The 14396-nt window shown below is 48.5% G+C and overlaps 1 protein-coding gene across 3 annotated transcripts in view; it reads right to left on the bottom strand.

The window, feature by feature from the left end:
* Positions 1-8415: 8415 nt before the first annotated feature.
* IQGAP3 (IQ motif containing GTPase activating protein 3) overlaps positions 8416-14396 on the bottom strand; it is a 40453-nt gene continuing 34472 nt past the window's right edge. For all 3 annotated transcript variants that reach the window (XM_033857135.1, XM_033857139.1, XM_033857143.2), the window contains 7 exons: positions 14026-14152; positions 12863-12950; positions 11905-12117; positions 11197-11363; positions 10784-10885; positions 10235-10343; positions 8416-9554 (listed from right to left, as the gene is read on the bottom strand). In XM_033857135.1, coding sequence (XP_033713026.1) covers positions 9441-9554; positions 10235-10343; positions 10784-10885; positions 11197-11363; positions 11905-12117; positions 12863-12950; positions 14026-14152 — 920 coding nt within the window. In that variant the 3' untranslated portion in view covers positions 8416-9440. The remainder of the gene's footprint in view (positions 9555-10234; positions 10344-10783; positions 10886-11196; positions 11364-11904; positions 12118-12862; positions 12951-14025; positions 14153-14396) is intronic.

The following is a 14396-nucleotide window of genomic DNA, read 5'->3' as shown; positions in this document are numbered from 1 at the left end:
TAGGACCTCAGCTGGGAACGTCAACTGGAACCTACACTTGGCTCCTCTGTGTCAGCTTAGCTTCCTCACAGCATGGCTGTAGGCTACCAAGAACAAATGTTCCAACAGGACTGGGCAGAAGCCATATCATTTGTGACTTACGTTTAGAGGTCCCAGAGCCTCACTTTCAGTGTAGTTCTAGGCCTGCCCAGATTCAAGGGAAGGGAACATAAAGGCCAACTCTCAATGGGAGGAGGGCCGATGCCATGATAAGGAGAGCATGGGGGCTGGGAGAGTTTGTTATGGCCATCTTAGAAAATATAATCTATTTCAGTCATTATCAAAAAATGAAAACTAAACAATCACGCTTGTAGTTTTCAAACGAACAATGGATTCGGTTAACAGAGAGTCAAAGCCAAGTCCTTCTGTGTCAGGCCAGATGGGCTAAGTTGTGCTGCGGTGATGACCACCCCCCAAATCTCAGTAGCTGAAGATAGTAAGTCTCAGTGCCAGACAGTGCCTGGCTGTCTTTCCAGGGTGCCACCCGCTGGTGACTCAGCTCATGACACTTGTCACACATAGGATAGTAGGGGGAAGTTCTGCTCCAGGTAGCCACTCGGTAGTGACCCAGGCCGATGGAGGCTCTACCATCTTGTAGCTGCACTCTCTGGACCACAGATACCGATGAGGGAAAGAAAGACCAGAAAATCACATGTGGGATTTTTGTCGCCTGTGAGCCTGGAAGTGACACACTACACCTCCTCTCACATTTCATTGGTCCAAACTGTTCATATAGACCTGTCTAGCTGCAAGGGGCTGGGGAATGTAGCAGAGTAATTGGGGTTTGGGGTGAGCATTTAGTGGTCTCTGCCACATCTCGTGTGACCCCAACAAGGCCATACACGATCGGTCCTTCCACCTTATCTCTCAAACCTTTTCTCCAGATATCCACATGGCTTACCTCTTCACCTCCTTCAAGTCATTGCCGAGATGCCTCCTCCTCAGTGAAGCCTCCTGATCACCCTACTGAAAATCGTAACCCACCCTTTATTCCTCCCCTTCACCCGTGCTGTCCCTTATTCTGATTTTTCCAAAGTACTTATTACTTCTTTTTTTTTCTTTAAATTTCTTTATTTTTGGCTGCGTTGGGTCTTCCTTGCTGCGCACAGGCTTTCTCTAGTTGTGGTGAGCAGGGGCTACTTTTAGTTGCAGTGTGTGGGCTTCTCATTGCGGTGGCTTCTCTTGTTGCAGAGCACGGGCTCTAGGTGTGCGGGGTTCAGCAGTTGTGGCACACGGGCTCAGTATTTGTGGTGCACAGGCTTAGTTGCTCTGTGACATGTGAGATCTTCCCAGACCAGGGCTCGAACCTGTGTCCCCTGCATTGGCAGGCGGATTCTTAACCACTGCGCCACCACGGAAGTTCCTACTTCTTTTCTTTTCAATTGAAGTATAGTTGATTTACAATATTGTGTTAGTTTCAGGTGTACAGCAAAGTGACTCGGTTATATATGTATAGATCTATATCCTTTTTTCAATTCTTTTCCATTATACTTTATTAAAAGCTATTGAATATAGTTCCTTGTGCTATACAGTAAATCCTTGTTGTTCAAAGCGCTTGTTACTTCTAACATACTAAAGTATCTGTCTTTCTTTACAATGTCAACAACATGAGGGCATCAATCTATGTCTGCTTTGTTTAACGACGGATCCCAAGTACCTAGGATAGTGCCTGGCACAGAGACGGCACTTAATAAATATTTGCTGAAGGACTGAATTTTTAAAAATACTTGCTGTTGGCAAGGTCGTGGTAAGACTAACACTTCTATGCCCTCTTAGTGGGACTATAAATTGGTGTAATAGAGTTTTAAATAAACTTTTAATTTTGGAATAGTTTTCAATTTACAGAGAAGTTGCAAAAACAGTACAGAGAGTTCCTGTATATCCCTAAGGTTAACATCTTACATTGTTGTGGTACATTTGTCAAAACTAAGAAACCAATATTAGCATATTATTATTAACTAAACTCTAGACTTTATTCATTTTCACCAGTTTTCCCATTGGTGTCCTTTTTTCTGTCCCAAGATTCAGTCCAGGGTACCACATAGCATTTGGCAATCTGTATTTTTAAAATGTGTGTTCCTTGCCGAGGAAGGGGCCTTCTTATGCTACACTGGGAGTGGTAGGAAGGCAACTGAGAGGTTTCGCAAGCCCCACGAGGGCAGATTTGTGTTGATTTGCAAGAGTCAGGCTGGGCTTCATTCTGGATCAAGGAGTACTGGCCCCATAGGGTGTACCGGTTTTCTCTCACCTTCTGTGCCCTCTTTCTTTGTTAATTGATACAGATTTTCTGGAGGACATTAGGTCACATGCAAAAAGTGCCTTTAAAAGGTGCCTACCCTTTGACACAGCAACTTCCCTTCTAGGAGTATAATCCAAGGAAATAAACCCAGGCACAAAGATTTAGGTAGAAAGATGAATCAGGAAGGAATCTTTGTAAATAATAAAACATGGCGCTGAGGAATTTCAGCAAGCAGGGATCTGTCAGGAGACGCTGATAGCACTCAGGGTTGTAAGGAGTGAGATGACTTGACCTGGGAAAGATGACACGCTGACCCCTCTAGGGATCTCAGTGTCAGAAACTGCTGGCTGTCTCTCCAGGGTGCTGCCAGCTGGTGACTCAGCTTCAACTGGCTTTCCTTCCTGGGTGTCACCCTCAGAATTCAAATTCTGATTGCAGAAGGGAAGGGAGTCTGTGTCTATTCTATAGCCTTGAGCCCAGTGTCCTGGTCAGGGGGAGGCAGATTCTGCTAACCATTAATCCCACCAGTCATTTGGAGGAAGAGAGAATCAGTACCCTAAAGGAAAAGACTCAGGACTTCCCTGGCAGTCCAGTGGTTAAGACTCTGGCTTCCCCTGCAGGGGGCACAGGTTCGCTCCCTGGTCAGGGAACTAAGATCCCGTGTGCCGCATGGCATGGCCCAAAAAAAAAAAAAAAAAAAAAGACCCAGAGAGAACAATGCCAACAGAGCCCCCTACAAGGGATTTGCAACATAACATTCTTCTATATATCAAAACTTAACCCTCTAGACGGTTATTTTATAGTGGATGGATTAAGTATATATGGTTATTTTATAGTGGATGGATTAAGTAAATTATGGTATATCCCATTTAATATGGTGAATTTTTTACAGTGTTAAATGGAAAAAGCAGGTTACAAAATAAGATGCATAGTGTGATTCTAATTACAAATATGATTAGAAGAAAATACATCAAAATATTACAAGTAGCTACCATTTGGTGATGGTATCATGAATTATTTTAACCTTTTTTTGCTTTTTAAATATTTTCTAAATTTTCTACAATGAATATGTGTTATAATCTGGAAAAACCTAATTTTTTAAAATTTCATGCTCTTTGATCTAGTAATTTCTGTCCTAGCATTCTAAGGAGATAATTAGAAATGTAAATAAAGATCTTATACCCAAGGATATCCATTGCAGAATTATATAAATTAATGAAAATGGAAAACTGTCCAATATTATGGGAATGTTAAATATATGAACTATATGGGTTATGTTATAGACATTAATAACGTTTTTGAAGAATTTTTTTTGTTTTTAATTAATTAATTTTATTTTTGGCTGTGTTGGGTCTTCGTTGCTGTGCGTGGGCTTTCTCTAGTTGCAGTGAGCGGGGGCTACTCTTCGTTGCGGTGTGTGGGCCTCTCATTGCGGTGGCCTCTCCTGTTGCGGAGCACGGGCGCTAGGCGCGCGGGCTTCAGTAGTGGTGGTACGCAGGCTCAGTAGTTGTGGCTCGTGGGCTCTAGAGCACAGGCTCAGTAGTTGTGGCGCACGGGCTTAGTTGCTCCGCGGCATGTGGGATCTTCCCGGCCCAGGGCTCGAACCTGTGTCCCCTGCTTTGGCAGGCGGCTTCTTAACCACTGCACCACCAGGAAAGCCCTGAAGAAATTTTTAAGACATAGAGAATGTTTTTCACAGCTAAATGAATAAAGCAGACTCTAAAATTGCATATATAGTGTGATCTCAGCTACTCCATTCAGTCCCTCTGGTTTAATTCAACAGTACCAATGTGGGACTTCCCTGGTGACTCAGTGGTTAAGACTCTGGGCTCCCAATGCAGGGGGACTGGGTTTGATCCCTGCTCAGGGTATTAGATCCCACATGCATGCTGCAACTAAGAGTTCGCATGCCACAACTAAGGAGCCCACAAGCCGCAACTGAGGAGCCTGACCGCCAAAGCTAAGACCTGGAGCAACCAAATAAATAAATAAATAAATATTTTTAAAAAAACCCCAGAAACCCCAGTGCTAATGCACTTTTTAAAAAAAAAAATAAATTTATTTATTTATTTTTGTCTGCGTTGGGTCTCCCTTTCATTAATTATGTAAATTAATGAAAATGGAAAACTGTCCAATATTATGGGAATGTTAAATATATGAACTATATGGGTTATGTTATAGACATTAATAACGTTTTTGAAGAATTCTTTTTGTTTTTAATTAATTAATTTTATTTTTGGCTGTGTTGGGTCTTTGTTGCTGTGCGCGGGCTTTCTCTAGTTGCGGCAAGCGAGAGCTACTCTGTTGCGGTGTGTGGTCTTCTCATTGTGGTGGCTTCTCTTGTTGTGGAGCACAGGCTCTAGGCGTGCGGGCTTCAGTAATTGTGGTGCGCGGGCTCAGTAGTTGTGGCTCATGGGCTCTAGCGCGCAGGCTCAGTAGTTATGGCGCACAGGCTTAGTTGCTCCACAGCATGTGGGCTCTTCCCGGACCAGGGCTCGAACCCGTGTCCCCTGCATTGGCAGGCAGATTCTTAACCACTGTGCCACCAGGGAAGTCCCTGCTGATGCATTCTTATGTCACATGACTAAAAGTATTCCCTGTAGAACAGTTCTTCTCAAGCTGTCTGTAATGAAGGGTGACATCTTAAAATTTCCCATCTGTTATGGACTGATATTTTCGTGAAATACAATAAAAACTAGTTATTAGAAAAATGAAATGAAAAGACTTATAAAATATAAACTCAATCTTTTATTAGATTCAGGGGTGAAACTGCTGGCTGTGAGTTTCTAAATGCTTGTTCTCAATTTCGGCATGTGTCCCAGTAGCGGACCAGGAACAGCTTGTGGTGCCTAATCCCAGCAGCACTGCTGTAGAACAAGGGACACGCCACTCCTCCGTGATGTTCACACCTCAGTTCTAGAGCCATAGCGTGCGTTGGCTTTCCTTTTCATAAGACTAGTATAAGCTCACTGTAAGAACAGCACAGAAAGATACTTCCTCCTCCCCAAAGGTGACCACTGCCACGTTTCTTGTGTATCTTTCCAAACAACATGTACCATTGGCAGCTTGTCACATCATTGCACTCAGATCTAGCTCATCATTTCTATTGGCTGCATAATGTACCGTTGTGTGGCTGCCTTTCTAAGATCATCACCATTACAAATAATACTGCAACAAACGCTCCGGAGCTCTTTGCTCCCTTATCCAGGTGTCTCCACAGGAAAAATTCCTTACTGGGTATGTATGCTTACGTTAAAAAAAATAAGTATAATTCACATACCATAAAATTCACCCTTTTAAGGTGTACAATCAGGTGGTTTTTTACTATATTCACAGAGCTGTGCAGCCATCCCCACTATTTAATTAATATTTTCAACATCCCCCAAAGAAACCCCATATCCATGAGAAGCCACTTTCCATTCTCCCCTTTCCCCAGGCCCCGGCAACCACTAATCTACTTTCTGTTCCGGACATTTCATATAAATGAAATCATACAATATATGACCTTTTGTGTTTGGCTTTCACTTAGCATAATGTTTTCAAGGTTCTTCCATGTCGTAGCATATATCAGTACTTCCTTTTGATGGCTGAATAATATTCCATGGTATGGATAGATCACCTTTTGTTTATCTATTCATCAGTTGATGAACATTTGGATTATTTCCACTTTTTGGCTACTATGAATCATGATGCTATGAACATTTATGTACAGATTTTTGTGTGGACGTATGCTTTCAATTTTCTTGGGTATATACCTAGGAGTGAAATTGCTGGCTCATATGGTAACTCTATGTTTAAAATGCTGAGGAACTGCCAAATTGTTTTCCAAAGTGGCTCCCCTATTGTACAAGCTCCCTCGCAATATATGACTTGTAATTTCTCCGCATCCTCACCACTTGTTATTATTTAGCCATCCTAGTGGGGGTGAAGTGGTATCTCATGATTTTGACTTGCATTTTGTTAATGACTAATGATGTTGAGCATCATTTCATGTGCTTATTAGCCATCTGTATATCTTCTTTGGAGAAATGGCTTTTCAAATTCTTTGCCCATTTAGTTGGGCTTTTTATTTTTGAGTTGTAAGAGTTTCGTTTTTTTTTTTTTTTAATTTCTTCCTCCCTCCCTCTCTCCCTCCCTTTCTGTGTTGGGTTTTTGTTACCGTGCATGGGCTTTCTCTAGTTGCAGCGAGCGGGGGGCTACTCTTCGTTGCGGTGCGCGGGCTTCTCATTGTGGTGGCTTCTCTCATTGCGTAACATGGGCTCTAGGCGTGCGGGCTTCAGTAGTTGTGGCTCGCGGGGTTAGTTGCTCCGCGGCATGCGGGATCTTCCCGGACCAGGGCTCGAACCCGCGTCCCCTGCACTGGCAGGAGGATTCTTAACCACTGTGCCACCAGGGAAGCCCCATAAGAGTTCTTTATACATTGTAGATATAAATCCCTTGTCAGATATATAGTTTGAAAATATCTTCTCCCATTTTGTGGGTTGTCTTTTTATTTTCTTGAAAGTGTCCTTTGAAGCACAAGTTTTGAATTTTGATGAAGTTCAATTTATCTATCAATACTTTTTCTTTTGTGGCTTATGCTTTCAGTGTCTAAAGAAACCATTGCTTAATCCAAAGTCATGAAAATTTATGTGTTTCTTCTAAGAGTTTTATAGTTTTAGCTCTTATGTCTAGGTTTATGATGTTTTAACTTTTGTTTATGGTGTGAGGTAGGGGTCCAACTTCATTCTTTTGTATGTGGATATCCAGTTGTCCCAGCACCATTTGTTGAAAAGACTACTCTTCCCCCCATTGCATTGTCCTGGCACCCTGCACTTATATTTCTGATGTTGCCAAATTGTCCTCCGAGGAGGTTGCACTGGTGTATAGCCCCAACCATTGGAGCTAAGTGTCTGTATCTCAGATTGGGCATCAACAGTTAGGAGAAGACTTGATGAACTGAAGCTCATCAGGGACCATCACTAGGGTCGAGTCAGGTGAGCCTGGAAGAAGAGAGTGGCATGAGAGTGTGGGGTGAAGGAAGTGGAAATGCTTCAGAGAAGAGAAAAATGCAAGGGAATATAATGTGAGCAGATGGGCCCGAGTTTAAAGACTTTTTGCCCCTTACCAGCTGTGTAGCGTTGGGTAGTTATCTAATCCTCTGAATCAGTTTCATCATCTGTTAAACAAAAATGGTGACTGCTTACCTTTGTAGAGTTGTTGTGAGGAATAAGTGTATGTAAATATCCCAGCAATAACGGTAGCTGTTGTGACTTTTCTACATGCGGTGCCTGCAGCTGAGATCATGTGATTGTGGGGGGGCATCACAGTGGGGTAGTGTTGGAGCCATTTGGTGAGTGTGAGACTTTTAATGATGACTGATCATGTACAGAAACTTGGATCCACTGGTACGTGTCACTGTCACCCAGAGCGAGGCGGTACTTGAAGTTTTTGCTGTGACATGTTAAGGGGGGGAGAGGATGTGACTGAGATTGAATGTGACAGCAAGACAGATCCTGAGTGACAGAATGGAACGGAGTGCAGGGAGATGGGCTGCACTGGGCAAACTTGTGTGCACCCGCCCAGTAGGAGCTGCTTGGGAGTTCTGAAGTCAGGACGGGTGTCTGTATAGACTGTCCCCTCCTCCAGACTCCCCTCCGTGCTTCCTGAAACCTGGGAGGAAAGGAGGGCGGCTTTCCTCATGGACATGGGATTTTTGTGTTTTTTTTTTTTTTTGGACATGGGATTTTGATCATAGTGTAGAACCCACGATACTAAGGAGCTGTGGCTCAAGCACCTTTGGTGTCATCACCCAAGGCTCAGGAAAAGAATTTGCAGCAAATGTGTGCAAAACGGATGAAGTAGAAGCTGGACTGGTTTCTTCTCCTCTTGGCTTTAGTCTTCAGAGTGGCTGATAAAAGCAGAATCAAAACCTAAGCATTTCTTCCTACTCTCTGTCCCCTGGGGGAGGGAAGAGAGGAATAAACGCCACATCTCATTAAGCATTGATGAGCTCAGGCAGGCAGAGTGGGCCCACAGCCGAGGCAGGCAGGAGGCTGGGGGAGGCTGCAGGAAGGACTCCCCAGCTCACCAGGGAACATCTGTCCCAGAACTTGGAGGCCTGCGCGGGAAGTGAAATAAGGGGTTAACAACAGATGTGGGGGTAACAGCTGCTTTTATTAAAATGAAATCAGAAGGGCCACAGGGACAGGAAGCTGGGTAGATGTGGGGACAAGAGAGAGACAGTGGCTGAGACAAGATGGCAGATCTATGGAAACTGCCTGGAAGAGTCAGCTCTAAGGTGCAAGAATCCTGAGCGTGAGAGAGAAAAGGGGAAGACTGCTTTTTGTACCGTATGAAGCTGAAGTAATGAGATCTTAAACACGAGTGATCCAAGGTGACTTTATATACAAGGTATAAAAGATTGGCATGAATATTAGTTTGAACAGGGAAATGGGAACTCTTTCTCTGAGCTCAAAAAGAAAGCAAGCCATGATTAAGGCTGCACAGAGTATAGGGGTAGGAGAGAATAAATACCCTAGTGACCCGCATGTAAAACAGACTGTAAACAAGGGAATGCGATTTGAGGTTAACGGAGGGTCATCTTGCCTAGGCCGCCTTGGATGGCAACCGTGTCACAATGCCACATGGGCATTCACGAGCGCCGTCCACCCGGTGTGAGGGTGACGGGCTGGAGGGTGTGAGGCGTCACAGAGTGGCCTGGGCTTCAGCAGGGCAGGAACACACACTGCTGATGAAGTGGGAGTGGGGACAGGGACCCTCTGGCTTTGGGGTCTGCGAAGGGAAGGGAGGCAGCAGGAAATCAGGCTGCTGGGGCAGTGCTCACGGTATTGGGAGGGCAGCAGCAGACGCAAGAGCAATAGCTTTCTCAGGTCAAAGGGCAGGCCCTAGGTTCATTCCCTACCATCCGGCTGGAAAACCGTGGGGTTCTGGGACTTCAAAGCCACACAGCCAGACTCAGAGACAGGGTTCGCTTGAGCCAATTAGAGTCCCTGCCTGTGGCCAGGTAGACAAACTCCTCCCAGCTGGGGAAAGGGTGAGACTCCTCGAGCCCTGCCCAGTCCTGAGCTCTGGGTGTCTGCAGGGAAGTGGAATAGTGTATTAGTGTTAAGAAAAGCATCCAGCGAGGTAAGAAAGGCTTGGGTAGCACCCACTGCCTCTGTCACTTCCGCAAGAATTTCTTGTTGAGGAGGAAGATGAGAAGGTTGACGTTGACCTTGGCCTTGTTGAAGAGTTTCATGACAGCCACACCCTCGTACTGGAGCTGCAGGAGGTCCTAGGAGGGAGGGAAGGGGCAGGGAAGCAAGTTTGAGGGTTTCTCACGGTGGCCCATACAGCTAGTCTATAAAACACTAACATCTTGGAGACTTACACAGTCATCCAGTGGCACTGGCCACTGAAGTGGGCATTGAAACCCCCTTCACAGATGAGGAAACCGAGGCCAAGAGACAAGTACAGTGACTTGACCAAATGTCAATTCAAGCAGAGCCAGGGCTTGAAATCATTTAAAAGACAAAACAGCAGAGCAAAAAGATTTGGATTTAAAATCACTGCTTCCCTGAACACTGGCTTATGACTTAGGCCGGCTTCTTAACCTTTTAGTCTCAGAGCCTATAAAATAGGGATAATGCTTGAGAGTTTCGGAGAGGATTAAATGAGGTAATGTGTAAAGTCCCTGACATGTGATAGGGCTTCAAATACTAATCCTGCTCTGACATCACCAGCCCACTCCACTCTCCTGATGCTTGGCAGTGGGGTCTGTGTCAGGGCACGGGGACAGAGAGGCTTGGGCTACACAGACCATCACCCTTCTCTTCAGGAATAGACGATACGGATTGGGTGGGGAACAGAGCTGATGTCATCCGCGGCCCAGGGAAGCCAGGCGAGGCTGCCATCTTTAGGCTAGCACCGAAAGCCCATCGGGTGTCTTGAGGGCTCATGGGAGCGTCCCCTCACCTGATAGTGAAGCTGAAATCGCTCCATGTCCACACCCAGGAACTTGGCATTTACTTCGAACTTTCCTGCCTCATCTCCAGGGGTGATGTCAAAGATCACATTTCTGAAGCTATCAAGAACAGGATTCAAAACAGGGACCCACTGCGTCTTTCCAGGGCCACAGCCGCACTCTTCCACCCACTGCTGCTCATCCCAGGCAGTGCTGTGAGTCACCCAGAGCCAGGCTTCCCCTCTATCACTCTCTTTCTCCTCCCACTTTTACCTCTGCTTACACCTCAGCTCTTCTCTCTGCCCAGCCCTAATCAACTGTTCTCTCCTCCAGGACACCTTCCCAGCATCTTCTGCCTTGGGGTGTCTAGAACTGTGCCAGACCACACCCACTGCCCTTAACTCTGTCTGGAAATGTCGTGTCTTCCCCATTCTTCTAGCAGCTCCTTCAAGGCAGGGACCATGCCTCTCCTTCCCTCCCACCTGGTGCCCAGCCCAGAGCCCCACCCCCAGGTTAGGACATGGGAGAGGTCTGACATTCTGCCCTCCAAAGACACATACTGAGAGGTGGGAAGATCTTCAATTTCCACCAAGACACCCTTCTCCAGGAGCTGGGCAGCAGTGTAATGGAGAGATGGCTGCTTCTTCCCTTTCCCAGAACTCCTGAGGAAGAAAAGGCCCCAGAGAATTCATCTAACAAACCCTTCAACACCAAAGACACTAGTTCTCTCTGTGGCTGGTAGGAAGGAAATTAGACCCCGAGGAAGACTTCTCACTGGTGGAAGACAAGAGGAGGGGGCTGCACTTGAACCCAAGACTTTGCGAGTGAAACTCAAAGACCAGAGTCAGGAAGGGACCATGCTGTTCTGGGGTGAGATGTCCCTATCAAAGCTGGGAAAGAGTGGGGCAAAGGTCGACATGGGCAGGAGGAGAGGTCACAGGCAAGCTTCAAAGTGTAGGAAGGGAGCACCTACTTGGAGCTGGGGGCCAGGTGGTCCAGGCAGGCCCGGATGTACTGGCTGTAGTAGTCGCCCTGCTCCTCATAAAAGGTGGCCTTAGTGCTCAGGGCCTGGAACGTGGCCTGGAGCTTCACCAGCTCTGCCTTCCGCCGCTGCCGGTGCCTGCGCTGGTTGCAGATGTCCTGGGGTTGGGGGCACCAGGGGAGGGGTGAGTTGACCCTTCCTGGCAGGAGAATCTCAGGGTCTGATTCAGGCCCGAGAACAACTCACTGTAAGGATCTTTAGGAAGAGCAGGAAGAGGAAGATTTCAAGGTTGTTTTCCCTAGGAGGAGGGCAATCTCAAGGACCCTATCCCAAACCCTTGAAGGAAGTTTTCAGGGCCTCTCCCCCATTGAGGAGTAACTGTTCCACGGCTCCTTGTTTTTTAGTGAAAGAGAGTTTCAAGAATACTCCCTTCCCTGACGAATTTTGAGACCTTTCCTTCAAAAAGGACCCTTGGAGATCGCTTGGCCTTCCCCTGGCTGGTGACAATTTTGGGTAGGCACTCACCAGGGAGAGGCCTGCCCTTCAGGTGCCAGCACTATGGACATGCGCGCACACACACACACACACACGCACACACGCGCGCGCACACACACACACACACACACACACACTCTCTCTCACTCCCTCTCTCTCTCTCTCTTTCTCGCCCTTCCGCTCCCTCCAGGCCCAGGCCGTTACCTTGGCCAGTTCGTCTACCAGCCCCTGGTAGCCGTCGCTGGCGCTGACCAAAGCCAGGCCCTCGAGTCGGCGCAGGTTCCGCAGGACACGCTGTTGCTTCTCTGCCAGCGGCAGGAGGGAGTGAGCTGTCAGCGAGCGGTGTCGTCGCAGCGACACTGGGGTCTGGGCTTCACAGGCCTGGCGTCGGCACATCAGCCGCTTGTGGGCTGCTTCCTGGGGGGCAGAGATGCGGAGGGGTCTAGCAGGCCCTACCATTCTGCCCCCAGGCCATGGTCCAGGGGGGAGGGGCGGGGGGAGGTGGCTTGTGAAGAACATCAAAGTGTACAGCCTCGCAGATGCTGAAGGGCCTCGCGGGTCACCTGAGAGGAAGAGCGGCCAAGGGGGCCCCACTAGGAGTACAGCATAAAGGATTCCGGGAGACACTGGCTGCGACTCCCAACGACGGAGCTTTGTGATGGCTCCAGGGTATCTGGGCTTCTCTCCCTCCTTCTGTCCTGCGTTGTGGGACAGGCCTCTACTGGTTGTCCCCACCTGTTCTCTGGGAAGCCCCTGGCTGAGTCTGTACTCCAGCTGGCCCAACTTGCCCCTGGCCACCCACCACTCAGCACCTTCTCCTGCCTCCAGGCCCTCAAGCAGCCCACTCCCTACGCTGAGCACCGGCCCTTCGGTGCTCTTCAAGGGAGCCTGCCCAGACTGCCTCTCTGCACCCCCAGCAACTCCTAGCACTGATAGCAGGGGCTGGGGTCCCTGCAGGGCTCACTCTTATTTCAATGGGGAGTAGGGAGGGAGGTGGAGTCTTGGCACTCTGCAGCCTGAGGGTCTCTGGGGGTCAAGGGCAGAGGCCTCGGCCCCCCAGAGCTCACATTACTGGTGAGCACAGCTGTCTTCCCGGGAAAGGCATCAGCCATGCTGGTGGGGGGTGAACGAGACAGTACCTGTGGGCCAGCCTGCCGCTCACCTGCTCTCTGGAGGCCGAGAGGGACAGGATCTCCTTGAGGGAATCCCCAGAGTGGAACTGCATGATTTCAGCCAGCATCTGCTTGGTGCTGCAGGAGGGGAGCGAGGGGGGAGAGGTGAGGGACAGGGGGAGGGTCTGGACATGGGGCTGGTTAGGGAGCTGAGAGTAAGTGGACCTTGCCCCGCATCACGGCTGCCAGGGATGCTTGGGTGGTAAGGAGAGAGGGTGCGATGGGGGTAGGTGTTGTGAGGAGAACATAACCAGGAGGAAGACCCAGGAGGTGGGGTGATGGGTCTGTGATACAGAACTACCATGGTTCCGAACACACTGTGCTCTCTTACACCTCTGTGTCCTCTGCCTACAATGCCTCCCACAAATGGTCTTCCTTTGAGTCCTTTGGCTGAAGGACACACTTCCTCCTCTGTGAGACCTTTTCTACCTAGGTGTCCCTCTGAGCACTCATGCACCTGACACCCACCTCCCTCTTGGCGGCCCTCTGATGTGTACTCACCCCTAGCCTCGCCCTACTGTAAGGGCTTTGATGGCAGGACAGAGCTGAACACCCTGCTCACTGGTTTACCAGGTGAATGGGTGAGCAGAGGGACTGCCTTGCTGGCAGGGGGATCAAAGTGGCGACCTGGCTCCTCTTCTGCCTGGATGACCAGCCCAGCCCTGCTGGGGGTCCTCCCTCACTTTTGCAGAACTGGGGTTGAAAAGCTCCATGCCCATCTCCTGACCATCACTCGTAAGGACAGGGAATTAGAACACGAGTTCCCCCACCGACCGGCTGTGGGACTATAGGCAAGTCACTTAACCCAAGTTTCTTTCTTCCACTGGAAGGCAGGGAAACCATCATCTACCTCACCATTTGTCCCTTAGGTTAAATGATGTGTAAGAAAGCATTTGGTAAACAGCACAACAATATGCGAACAACCGTGTTGCCAATGTCCTAACTATTCCTTTGCCTTCAGCCACAAGACAGCGCAAAAAGCTGAGGCCCCCAGAAGGGAAACAGCTGAGACTGCAGCAAGGGGAAGGCCAATTCGGCTTCAAGGAGAACTTTGTGAAGGATAAGAGAGCCCAGGAAGAAGGTGGGATGGCCACTCCACAGTAGCCATCTTACTGGCCTGGGGAGGCTCAGGGGGCCGAGGCTGCTCTCCCACCTCAGAAGCAGGCTCCGGGCATTGGTGTCGTCAGCATCTGTCTCTAGCCCTTCAAACTTGTTGGTCAGTGTCAGGGACACTTCTAGCTTGCTCAGATCCACGTTCCCGTCCGCAGCTACGTTCTCCCCTGAGGCAGGTGAGGAAGGAGAGAGACTAGCACACTTACGCACAGATGGGGCCATGGTAAATAAATACATTGCTCCATGAGCCCCCCTTCCAGGAAGCTTTCCCACACTGCTCTGCGGCACCACCCTGTACCCTCAGCCCTGAGCACCAGCGGAAGGGCTGTTACCCACAGAGCTCACCCTTGCGTTACTGGGGCTGTGCCTCCCCAAGCCTGGAGCTCCTGGCTGTCTCCCATCTGTCACCAC

The sequence above is a fragment of the Tursiops truncatus genome, chromosome 1, assembly GCF_011762595.2.
Source record: "Tursiops truncatus isolate mTurTru1 chromosome 1, mTurTru1.mat.Y, whole genome shotgun sequence".
NCBI lineage: Eukaryota > Metazoa > Chordata > Mammalia > Artiodactyla > Delphinidae > Tursiops > Tursiops truncatus.
The sequence above is the reverse complement of the archived record's forward strand: the minus strand, read 5'-3'. Positions and strand labels throughout refer to the sequence as shown.